This window comes from Rattus norvegicus, chromosome 5, assembly GCF_036323735.1.
Source record: "Rattus norvegicus strain BN/NHsdMcwi chromosome 5, GRCr8, whole genome shotgun sequence".
In the NCBI taxonomy this organism is placed as follows: Eukaryota; Metazoa; Chordata; class Mammalia; order Rodentia; family Muridae; genus Rattus; species Rattus norvegicus.
In genome coordinates this window covers 121,368,422-121,381,547 of record NC_086023.1, presented here as the reverse complement: position 1 = coordinate 121,381,547, position 13,126 = coordinate 121,368,422, and the positions used below count along the sequence as shown (strand labels likewise).

The following is a 13,126-nucleotide window of genomic DNA, read 5'->3' as shown; positions in this document are numbered from 1 at the left end:
AGCTTGCTTCTTCTGACCATTTGCTTGGAAAGTTGTTTTCCAGCCTTTCACTCTGAGGTAGTGTCTGTCTTTGTCTCTGAGGTGTGTTTCCTGTAGGCAGCAGAATGCAGGGTCCTCGTTGCGTATCCAGTTTGTTAATCTATGTCTTTTTATTGGGGAGTTGAGGCCACTGATGTTGAGAGATATTAAGGAATAGTGATTATTGCTTCCTGTTATATTCATATTTGGATGTGAGGTTATGTTTGTGTGCTTTTCTTCTCTTTATTTTGTTGCCAAGACGATTAGTTTCCTGCTTCTTCTAGGGTATAGCTTGCCTCCTTATGTTGGGCTTTACCATTTATTATCCTTTGTAGTGCTGGATTTGTAGAAAGATATTGTGTAAATTTGGTTTTGTCATGGAATATTTTGGTTTCTCCATCTACGTTAATTGAGAGTTTTGCAGGATACAGTAACCTGGGCTGGCATTTGTGTTCTCTTAGGGTCTGTATGACATCTGTCCAGGATCTTCTGGCTTTCATAGTTTCTGGCGAAAAGTCTGGTGTGATTCTGATAGGTCTGCCTTTATATGTTACTTGACCTTTTTCCCTTACTGCTTTTAATATTCTTTCTTTATTTTGTGTGTTTGGCGTTTTGACTATTATGTGACGTGAGGTGTTTCTTTTCTGGTCCAATCTATTTGGAGTTCTGTAGGCTTCTTGTATGCCTATGGGTATCTCTTTTTTTAGGTTAGGGAAGTTTTCTTCTATGATTTTGTTGAAGATATTTACTGGTCCTTTGAGCTGGGAGTCTTCACTCTCTTCTATACCTATTATCCTTAGGTTTGATCTTCTCATTGAGTCCTGGATTTCCTGTATGTTTTGGACCAGTAGCTTTTTCTGCTTTACATTATCTTTGACAGTTGAGTCAATGATTTCTCTGGAATCTTTTGCTCCTGAGATTCTCTCTTCCATCTCTTGTATTCTGTTGGTGAAGCTCGTATCTACAGCTCCTTGTCTCTTCTTTTGGTTTTCTATATCCAGGGTTGTTTCCATGTGTTCTTTCTTGATTGCTTCTATTTCCATTTTTAATTCCTTCAACTGTTTGATTGTGTTTTCCTGGAATTCTTTCAGGGATTTTTGTGTCTCCTCTCTATGGGCTTCTACTTGTTTATGATTTCCTGGAATTCTTTCAGGGATTTTTGTGATTCCTCTCTGTAGGCTTCTACTTGTTCTCTAAGGGAGTTCTTTACGTCTTTCGTGAAGTCCTCCAGCATCATGATCAAATATGATTTTGAAACTAGATCTTGCTTTTCTGGTGTGTTTGGATATTCCGTGTTTGCTTTGGTGGGAGAATTGGGCTCCAATGATGCCATGTAGTCTTGGTTTCTGTTGCTTGGGTTCCTGCGCTTGCCTCTCTCCATCAGATTATCTCTAGTGTTACTTTGTTCTGCTATTTCTGACAGTGGCTAGACTGTCCTATAAGCCTGTGTGTCAGGAGTGCTGTAGACCTGTTTTCCTGTTTTCTTTCAGCCAGTTATGGGGACAGAGTGTTCTGCTTTTGGGCGTGTAGTTTTTCCTATCTACAGGCCTTCAGCTGTTCCTGTGGGCCTGTGTCTGGTGTTCACCAGGCAGGTCACTTGCAGCAGAAAAGTTGGTCTTAACCTGTGGTCCCGAGGCTCAAGTTTGCTCGTGGGGTGCTGCCTACGAGCTCTTCGCGGCGGCAGCAACCAGGAAGATCTGCGCTGCCGTTTCCGGGAGCCTCTGTGCACCAGGGTTCCATATGGCGTTTGGTGTTTTCCTCTGGCGTCAGAGATGTGTGCAGAGTGCAGTCTCTTCTGGTTTCCCAGGCGTGTCTGCCTCTCTGTAGGTTTAGCTCTCCCTCCCACGGGATTTGGTTGTAGAGAACTCAGGATGGCCATTTTCATCACATTAATTCTTCCATCCAGGCCATGGGCACAGCCAGGGGAGCTTTCCTTCTTTCAGTGTCTGCCTCAGTTTCTTTCATAAGTATTTTAAGGTTTCCATTATGGAGATCTTTCATTTTCTTGGTTAGTTTATTCCAAAAGTTTTGTGATGTTCTGTTGTTGCTTTTGAGGCTACTGTGAAGAGTATTTGTTACCTTTCTTAGCATAAATATTATTAGTATTCAGGATGGATACGGGCCTTCTAAGTTTTTTGTTTTTGGGTTTTGTTTTGTTTTGTTTTTAGTCCTGATATTTTGCTGAAAGCATTTATCAGCTTCAAGAGTCTTCTGGTGGAGTCTTTTTGGTCTCTAGTATATTGAACCATGTAACAACACATAAGGATGCTTTTGACTCTTCCCTCTCTTACTTATATTTTAATTAATCTTCCTATCTTATCACACTGGCTGAGACTTCAATCACTACATTGAATAAGAGTGGAGAAAGTGGACGTCTTTGTCTTATTTTTGATCTTAGGAGGAATGTTTTGAGTGATGCTTCATTTACCACTGGCTCTGTGTTTGCCACACGTTGCTTTTACGACGCTAAGCTATGTCCCCTCCATTCTTAGCTTTTCAAAAGCTGTCATTGACGGATGTTTGCTTCTGTCAAGAGTTCTGTACTGAGTCCATTTCTATGATGCATTACATTTGATGACTTGCATATGTCGAACCATCCTTGCGCTTCCAGAATGAAGCTAAGTTGATCATGGTGAGTGATCATTTTTATGTGAACTCAGTTTCCAAGTATTTTACCGAGAGCTTTTGTGTAACTCTATCAGGGAAATTTTATTGTTGTATCTTTACCTGGTTTCGGTAGCAGGATAAAACTGGCTTCATAAAAAAGTGTGTATGTGTACCTTTCATTTAATTTTACGGAATACTTTGAATAGGGCTGGTACTACTACTTTGTAATGCCCTGGTATAATCATCCGTGAATATATGTGGGCCTGGTGATTTTCAGTTGTAGTTTTGTTTTGTTTGTTTGTTTGTTTTATTTTGTTTTTAAGATCACTGCTTCCTTGCTTATTACAGAGCTGCTTGAATTGCTTCCCATCTTTAACTTAGCTAGGTCAAATCATCTAGAAATGCAACCGTTTCTTTTAGGTTTCCCAATTTAGTGGAATATTAATTTTTAAAGTATGTTCTTGTATTTTATGAATTTCACTGCTACTAATTGTAATTTCTCCTTTTTCCCTTCCAATTTTATTAATGTGCATCTTCTCTTTTTTTAGTTTTGTGAAGGATTCGCCCATCTTATTTACTTGTCTCTTCACTGTTCTGTTTTTTTGTATTATTTGTTCATTTCTATTTCACTCATTTCTGTTCCAACCTTAACCATTTGTTTCCATTTGTTTCGTATTTGGCTTGTTCTTGGCTGAGAAAAAAGAATTTTAATGTAGTAAATATTTGTGCAAAGCCTTTCTCTCTTCCCAGTGGTAAACATTTACTTTTCTATGAAAGCCACCTGAAACCCACTTTACAGTAAAAGTCTATGATCTGAACCCCTTGTGTAACCCTAGTGGCTCTGGGGTTTTTTTTTTTTGTTGTTGTTGTTGTTGTGGTGCTGGTGGTGGTTTTATTTTAATTATAATCCCATCCAAGGCACCTCTGGAGCTACTCTAACCTCATTAATTTAAAAGAGGCAGAGAAAGCAACTCTTTGAGGTGTTACTTGAAAAGAATGCAAAACAGTCTATATGGCTAACATTAAGATACTTATACATGGCTCTACTTTGAGAAGCCCGCACCTATGCACTCAACCCTGTCTCAATTTCTTCCCCAGTTCCTCTCTTTCTCATAAAACTAGGGTTTTTGACTCCAACTTTGCTTTGAATTGAGGCCAAGGCTCCAGTTTTACTTGAGATCCCAGAAAGATTAATGGAATTCTTACGTTGCTATAGGAACAGTGTGGAGCTGTGCTTCTGTTCCTGCCACAGTTGACATTAGCATCGAGTATTATTCACATCGTAACCTCATGAGTGTATATATACCTAGTGTCCCCAAGTCAGCGAAGGGATCCAGAGTCTGGGGCTTGCTCTGATGGGTAGGGGTGCCGTGTGTTGAGCCTGTTGGGCTGGTGGCAGCCGATTTGCTTCCCATCCCAAAACCTCCTGAAAAGGAACAGAGATCGTTGAAGATGAGTTAGTACCTGAATTGGATGCTCGAAGTCAAGAGTTCCAGAGTCCCTGCTCAGCGGTCTCTAAGGCAAATTAGGATGGAGTCTGGTAAAGTGTAAGAAGTCTCTGGATGCTCTTACTCCGTTTTAGGATAGTGGTGACCCAAAGCAAGGATAAGACACATATCAGGCATGAGATCTTCACAGTCCACGCATGCCATTGCCCATGTTTACCCCTCCTGCCTCAGTTCTCTCTCTCTTCAGAGATCTGGATTCAGGCTGTATCTCAACTCCTCTTGCCACCCTGGTTGGGGGGAATCTTGCTTACCATCTTTCAACTACACCATTTTTAACTTTAAAATTTATGTATGAATAGCTTATTTTATGTGTATGGGTGTTTTTTGCCTGCATGTCTGTCTGTGGACCTTGTGTCTACAATATCCACAGAGAAGAGAAGAGGTCATCAGGTGCCCTGGAATTAGAGTTACAGACAATTGTGAGCCATCAGGAATCTAACCTGGGTCCACTGCAAGGACAGACAGTGTTCTTAACCATGAACCATCTCTCCTGCCATATAGACTGTTTTTAACTTCTTTAAAATAAAACAATTCAAAGTCACAGGTAATAAAAGCAAAAGGCAGACAAATTGAATGAGAAAGCCTGTCTGACAAGGAGTACAGTCAACAAAGTAAAAAAAGAGTAAAGTATACAACAGGGGACAGTATTTGCCAACCATTATTCTGATAAAGAGTTTGAGCCAGAGTATGTAAAACAGCAGCTAAAGTTTAATGATGAATTGACAAATGACTTGATTTAACATTTCAGCTAAGAAGGTTTGCACATGATCACACACATAAGAAGATTCTCAACATCACTCTCTTAGTTACCTTTCTATTGCTGTGATGGGCACCATGACCAAGTCAACTTATAGGGAAAAGAGTTTATTGGGGCTTACAGCTCCAGTTGGATAGAGTCCTTGACCATCATGGTGGGGAGCATGGCAGCAGGCAGGCACAGTACTGGAGCAGTACTAGAGAGCTTGCATCTCACCCACAAGCATGGGGCATAGAAAGCTAACTGGGAATGGGGTGGGGTTTTGAAATTTCAAGTCCACTCTCAGTGACACACCACCCCCTTCTCAAACAGTTCCACCAACTGGGACCAACTACTCATTTATGTGTGCATTCTTATTCAAATCACCACAGTCACTGATTATTAAAGGAAATGCCAATCAAGTAAACAATGAGATATTACCTTATGCCTGTCAAGATTGGTGTGATGGTTTGTACTTGCTCAGCCCAGGGAGCGGCACTATGAGAAGGTGAGGCCCTGTCGAGTAGGTGTGGCCTTTTGGAGTAGGTATGGCATTGTGGGTGTGGGCTTAAAGAACCTCATCCTAGCTGTCTGGAAGCCAGACAGTTAAAGATCTAGAACTCTCAGCTCCTCCTGCACCCTGTCTTCCTGGATGCTGTCATGTTCCCACCTTGATGATACTGGACTGAACCTCTGAACCTCTAAGCCAGCCCCAATTAAAATGCTGTCATTTATAAGACTTGCCTTGGTCATGGTGTCTGTTCACAGCAGTAAAACCCTGACTAAGACAATTGGCATTTGTTAAAAAAAAATAGGTGTTTGTAAGAATGAGAAGGAATCGGAATCCATGTACTCTGTGGGCAGAAATGCAGAATGGTACCACTACTTTGGGAAGTAATATACAGAATCTTCACTGATTTAAAAAACCATGATTTAGTATCCATGTTCCTGGGAATATATCCAAGGTACTCATTAATAAGGACCTCAAGGAGATATTACACAACCGTAGTCATTAGTCCTGTCCACAGAAAATGACAGGAAGGAAAAATGTTAGGTATTATGTGAGCAGTGAAATATGAGTGAGCCTTTAGAAAGGAAGAAATATTCTTATGGATTACAATATGGATAAACCTTGGGACATTTTATAAAATGGCGTAAGGCACTCACAAAAGCACAAATGCTATGACATTCTACTGAGTAGGAAACCTATCCAGTCAAACTCAGTGAAAATAGGCTGCTGGTTATCTGGGGCTGAGGAGAGGAAGCCATGGAAACTTGGTGGGGTAGAGCTTTGTGAGCAATGGGGGCAGGGATACATCTACATTGTTTTATTTATACTTACTTTGCTGTATAGGGTAAATAAACATTGTTTGCTCCATTTCTCAGATGAGAAAACTGAAGCTAAGACTTATCCAAAGTCAACAACATAAAAAAAACAAAAACCAAGAACAGGAAAGTCTAAGTGGTAAAACCAGTTCAAATTCATCTAATTGTACTGTTGAGTCTTGGAAAGTCAAATAGTGTGCGCACACACAGACACACAGACACACACACACACACACACACAGGCTTCATGTCATCAAGTACATTGGTAAGCAGATCTTTAGGCATGATCAAACTACACAGTATACTATAATATTTCAAGTATTTCATCTTGGCTGAAGGACCATGCATTTGCCACTGATCATGTGTATACAAAAATAATCCACTGGTCTTTACCTGGTTTGGCATGCCAGTCCCAACCTCCAGCAATGTCTGGTTGGATGTTCACAGCAGGAGTGCTAGAAGCTGCAAATGGAGAGGAGATGGATGAGAACAAGGTGGCTCAGAACCCGCTCTTCTGAGTTTACATAGGACAATCTAGCCCTCATGGCTCTGCACTGCTTCTAGAGAGTTAATGGATTCATTCCGCTGCCTGGGCTTTTACTCCACTCTGCAACAGGGATATTTGCTGCTTTCACCTGAGCATGCTCACCGGAGCTCGGTAGAAGTCGGAGGCTTTTGCCGTTCATTCCTTGGCTTACCTCTATGTTGCCTTTGTATCCACTGACTTGTAATTATCATTGTGCATGTGTCTTTCTCCCTTAAATTTTGAGTACCTTGAATGCAAGAACTATCTTTGTGTACTCCACTTCTATACTTATTCTGGGTCATGCAAAAAGAGGGAAATATCCTTAAACTCAGTGTGGCTTAGCTCAGTGCAGAGAAGGGCAACAAGGCACAAACCACTCAGAACTGGGCCCTGTTTTTGCCTTGGCTTTGACGTGAATTGAGAATAATGAGCCATTCAGAACACTGATTAGGCAAAAACTATGCATTGCCCACTATGCTGGTGGCAGATATGTGTCTACTGTCACTCAAAAAGAAACCTGATGGGGTTGGGGATTTAGCTCAGCGGTAGAGCGCTTGCCTAGCAAGCGAAAGGCCCTGGGTTCGGACCCCAGCTCCGGGAAAAAATCCTTAAAAAAGAAACCTGATAGAGCTTCAACAGAGACTACTCTGACCTCTCACAAAGTTCTGAGTAGAACTGAAATGAAATGTATTGCCGGAGGAGAGAATCTCTCTCTAGGACTCTGCCCATAAAATTCAGTAGAATTCAGTCACTAAACTAGCATTACAATTGGCATTGAAAACACACACACACACACACACACACACACACACACCACATACATACACTCCACAAACACACATACACCACAGATACACACACCACATACACCTACTACACATATACACCACACACACATTTCACATATATACCTCATATATGCATCCCACATACACACAACAGACATGCACACACCACCACCACCACACACACACACACCATATGCCACACATATCCCACTTACATACAACACAAATATACATGCACACACACATCACATGTACATACACTATACACACATTACATGTACATATACCACACATAGACACATGCCCACATTCCACACAAACGAAGGGCCTAAGGCACCAGGACCAGCATTCTAAGGCTTCATAGTCATCTGTAGTATTTACCCACTGTCAACATATCATGTGCCTTCCCATTGGTTAGTTAATTTAAAAGCACACACCATTACATCATTATCAGTGATGATAGTTCTTTCCTTTCTACTCTTCCCTGCTTCAGCTCAGCAGTCACTCAAGAAAAAGTTCCAAAAATAGGCAGCTTTGTCAGCATTTGCTCACGGGCTTCCTTTACATTCTGATGTTAATTCTGATATCCATCAGAATGTAAAATGGAGAGAGAGAGAGAGAGAGAGAGAGAGACCTGAATTGCTGAAAAGAAGATAGTAAGGAGGAAACTGGGAAATGAGATCCCAGGCATAAGGATGGTAGAGTAAATGGGGTCTACACAGGCCATGACTGGGTACACAATGCTGTCTCTTATGTTGGGTGAAATGAGGCATTATGAGTTCATAAATGACATGGATTACATGTAAATAAGAAAATAATAACAGTTAATCATCATCCTGCATTTGAAATACAAAATAGAATTTATAAATCAGTAAAATATGTTAATTTAATGAGCAAATAATCCAAGTACAAATAATGACTGTTTTAAAAAATATTAAGATACCTTGCATTCTTTTTTGCACAGGAAACTTTGGAATCTGGTGTTTGAATATATTTCAAATCAAATCAAACTAACCCATCCTGACTACTCTGTACCCATGCACTGATAGCAGCTATCACAATACACACACACACACACACACACACACACACACACACACACACACAGCACTTAGTGTTGTCTTGTGGGAAATCACTCTGCTATACCACTGAATAGAAAACACTTTCTTACCATGCACTGTAGGGGAAGGGCTTCTCGTGGGCTGCAGAAAGGGGTCGCTAGAAGCATTGGATGTGTTCAGGAAGGAGCCCAACAAATCCTGACCTGGTGGCTTAGCAGGGGCTCCAAAAGGGTCAAAGGTGGCACCTAGAAAACAAAGGGAAAATGCATTTCTTTATCCCGTCATTTAATTGTTCTATAAATATTAAAGAGTTACCACTACTACTTGGCCAACACTTGAGAGATCAGGATGATGCTTGCCTCCTGACTTCCCCAGCCCTTCCTAGCCTCACAACATTCTCCGGAACTAACAGTGGGTCCCACACAACAGGAATCACCCCACCTCTGCAGATCAAAGTGTCTGGATTTATTTATTAGAAAAGCCATAACTCCAAATGACGGTCCAATTAGCTTTTATAAATCCTGTGTGTATGTGTGGGTGTATGCATTATATGTATGTGTAGTGTGTTAATGAGTATGTGTAGTATATGTATATGTGTGTGTGTGTGTGTGTAGTATATATATGTGTGTGTGTGTAGTATGTGTGACATATGTGTGGGGTGTATATGTAGTATGTGTATGTGTAGTGCATGTATGTGTAGTGTGTGTGTCAACGTGTGTGTATGGTGTATGTAGTATGTTATTGTGTATGTGTAGTATATATATGTATAGTGTGTGCGTCAGTGTATATGTGTGTGGTGTGGTGTGTATGTATGTGTAGTGTGTTGATGTGTATAGTGGATGTATGTGTGGTATGTGTGTAGTGTGTAGTGTGTGGTGTGTGTATGTGCAGTGTATGGTGTGTGTGTAGTGTGTGGTGTGTGTGTGTAGTGTGTGGTGTGTGTGTGTAGTGTGTGGTGTGTGTGTGTAATGTGTGGTGTATGTGTGTAGTGTGTGGTGTGTGTGTAGTGTGTGGTGTGTGTGTAGTGTGTGGTGTGTGTGTGTAATGTGTGGTGTATGTGTGTAGTGTGTGGTGTGTGTGTAGTGCATGGTGTGTGTGTGTATGGTGTGTATGGTGTGTGGTGGGTGCGTGGTATGTGTGTCAATGGGGTGTGTGTGGGTGGGTGTGTGTGTGGTGTGTATGGTGTGTGGTGGGTATGTGGTGTGTGTGTCAATGGGGTGTGTGTGTGTGGTGTGTATGGTGTATGGTGGGTGTGTGGTGTGTGTCAGTGTGGGGTGTGTGTGGTATGTGTGCATATGCACACGTGTACACCACACCATAGAGTGCAGACATCTGTTCTCATCTTCTGCCTTGTTTGAGATAGTGTCATTTTCCTGCTCATACATCAGATTTGTTGGCCTGGAGCTCCTGGCTTATCTTTCTCTACTTCCCATCTCCTTGTAGAAGTGCTGGGATTACAGGTATTCATCCTACATCTCTAGCTTTTATGTGTTCTGGGGATTCAGACTCAGGTTCTAAAACTTGTATGGCAAGCATTTTTACTCAATGAGCTATCTCCCCAAGCCAGCTTTTGAAAATCGTAGCAACGTAAAACCAGTAAGCCATAGTCAGAGTACCCAAGAAAACAAGATCAACACAGATGAATCCAAGAGTCACCCAAAATGTGTACAGGCTACAGGAGTTCAGTGACTAGTGAGTGTTCATCTAAAAGGAATTAATGGGAAAATACCAGGCAGGGGGCACTACTATAAAGAAAAATAATAGAAAACCCCCTCACTGGACTAGAGATGTAGCTCAATTGGAGGAGTATTTGCCTATCATACACGAAGCCTTGGGTTTGATCCCCAGCATCACATAAGACTAGGCATGGTGACACATGCCTATAATCAGTATGTAAAGATAGAAATGGAAGGATCAGGAGCTTAAGGCCATCGTGGACTACACAGTGAGTTCAAGCTCAGCTTGAATCATGTAAGACCCATCTCAGAAGGGAAAGACAACCTCCCTTAGTAGGCCTTGCTTTGACCTTGAATAAAGTGACCTTTGGCTCACTTGAAAGCTAAAGTCAGGGCAGTGAGTAAAGCTGAGCTCTCAGCCACTCTCGAGTCTATGGGACTCAGCTTATTAGACCTAGAGCAGCAGTCCTCAACCTGTGCATCCTGACCCCCATTGGGTCCTTTCATAGGGGTCGCCTAAGACCACCGGAAAGGACAGATGTTTGCATTATAATTGATAGCAGTAGCAAAATTATAGTTGTGAAGTAACAATGAAAACAATTGTATGGTTGGAGGTCACTACAACGTGAAGAACTGTATTAAAGGGTTGAAGCATTAGAAAAGTTGAGAACCACTGAGCTAGAGAACTAAGAAAGGGGACTAAGAAGGAGGGAAGCTCTGGTTATCGGCAATAGTGAATCTTCTTGGGGCTATACTGTGTTACAGAGGTGACCTTGGATGGTCCTCAACTTCTCCCTGGCAGACAGAAGTGCTGTTACCGTCACTCATTCCTGGAGAAACCGGGGTTCAGAAATTTGCTCTTGTTCAACTCCAGGAGACACTTTAGGCTAGACTCATGTTCAAACTTTCCAGCTCAAAACTCCAGATAGCCCCCACAAGCACTAGTTACGAAACATCATGCCGATCACCAAACTGCATGGAGACTGACTACTGCCTACTGATTTCTCACTGTTGAGCAAGGAACAAAAGCTCCTTGAACTACCTAAAGTGAGATGTCACTTCCAAATCGGTAGGTACCGAGCTGATGACTGTTGCTTCCTGGAGTGGGGCTGACCCATTCTAGAAATAGAGCTCGAGAACCAAACCAGCGAACAAACACTTCCCACTGTCACGATGCGATGAGGCATGTGGCTCACACACTTCCAGCTATGGCATCAGCGGCACAATGTTCTCCCAACACCTGCACTGTTGCAGTAGTAATGATACCATACTGTTTCCGGCCATGGAGTCCAGGATGCACATCCCTTACCCTACTTTAGTAGTCATGAGCCCTCACCCTCTCTGACACAGGTTGGCAGGGTAGCTGTAAAAGGACAATCAGTAAGCCCACTCATTTCTAGGTTGAACCTAATCAGTGGAGAAAACACTAAAGACTTCTTACATTACTGGAGCACTTTTAATACCACCTTGTTTAAGAAACTCCCTAATAACCAAGAGTGAAGTGTAAATACTGTGGATGAACACTCAAGAGTTAGTCTTTACCTTTATGCCCATAAGTATTATCCCTCGCTAAGAAAATTAAGAGGATTTTTGTTGTGGTATTGTTTTGGTTTTGAGACAGGGTCTCACTATGTAGCCCTGGCTGGCCCAGAACACTCTATATAGACCAGGCTGGCCCAAAAATCAGAGCTCCACCTGCCTCTGCTTCCCAATTGCTGGGCTTAAAGGCATGTGCTATCACATCTGGCCAAATTAAGTTTTTAACAAGGCTCCCCAGCTATTTAAGTGTTAGTCCTGTGATTCAAACGCAGGCCATGAGTTCTAGACTTGGCCTCCGTTCTGTTTCTTTCTGGAGGGACAGGACACAGGAGCTACATCTAGGACTGCCACTAACAGCTGGGTATGCTGGTCAGCAGATGTATGATGTCCAAGACAGAATAACTGATGTCGAGGGTGCCGTCTAGCTCCGACATGAACGCACTGACATGACGAGCTAAATTATCAAACATCCTTAGGATGGTTTGTCTTAAAATTCAGCCATGGAACACTGTGCTGTCTTTAACCTCGGGACTTTGTTTTGCCCAAAGACTTTTTTACTCATCCTGGTGAATCAGAACTGGGTGGAAGAAGGCAAAGCATAGAAGAAAGAGGCACAATGTAGGATGCAGGCTCCTGGGTATACATCCAGCCACCACCAATCCACACTCTATGATTATGGGGAAAGGTTCCTATAGCATCCTCCCAGCCTAGGTGGTGGTTAAGATTCATCTCTTTACGGTTTCTAATGCAACATCATCTTGGTTAGCAGTGACAGTCAGAGAGCTGGTTTGTGCTGGTTATGCAGAAGCTGTAGTGAATCTCTGGTACCCAGCTAGATCACCTTGCACATGTTAATGCTGTGACTGACCTGGAAACTGAAGAGTCACATCTGTGGTGGTGTGTCAAGTGAAACTAGCTAGGTATATGTGGCTCAGACGCCCTACAAAGACCAGCCACACTTCTCTCTGCACACATGCTGCTGGTTGGAGCCCCTCAAGCATATTCTGGTGTATTCAAACACTTCTCTGTTTAGCCAAGGTATATCCAGAAAACTAGAATTCAAAGAAAGTATTACAGGAGGTCTGCAGGGGGTTGGGGGGGACCCTGAGTCTACAGGTCAAGATTGGACCCTGGTCCCATCCATTCCCAGCTGTTTGAACAAATGCTGCTAATTAAACTCTAAGCTTCCACCTCCTTAACTCTAAAGTGGAGATAACAGTAGCATCGGTCTGCTGAATTTTAAAGGAAATGATGCATATTTGATCATGCATTCCATATCTGGCAAATGGTGGGTATCATGTAAATATCAGCTGCTGTAGTAAATGATAGCTCATCCACCAC

The 13,126-nt window shown here is 42.2% G+C and overlaps 1 protein-coding gene across 5 annotated transcripts in view; it reads right to left on the bottom strand.

Moving 5' to 3' along the window:
* The window catches only part of Dnajc6 (DnaJ heat shock protein family (Hsp40) member C6), a 166,244-nt gene that overhangs the window by 17,228 nt on the left and 135,890 nt on the right, over positions 1-13,126 (bottom strand). For all 5 annotated transcript variants that reach the window (XM_006238447.5, XM_039109918.2, XM_006238448.5 and 2 more), the window contains 3 exons: positions 8,681-8,815; positions 6,589-6,657; positions 3,932-4,051 (listed from right to left, as the gene is read on the bottom strand). In XM_006238447.5, coding sequence (XP_006238509.3) covers positions 3,932-4,051; positions 6,589-6,657; positions 8,681-8,815 — 324 coding nt within the window. The remainder of the gene's footprint in view (positions 1-3,931; positions 4,052-6,588; positions 6,658-8,680; positions 8,816-13,126) is intronic.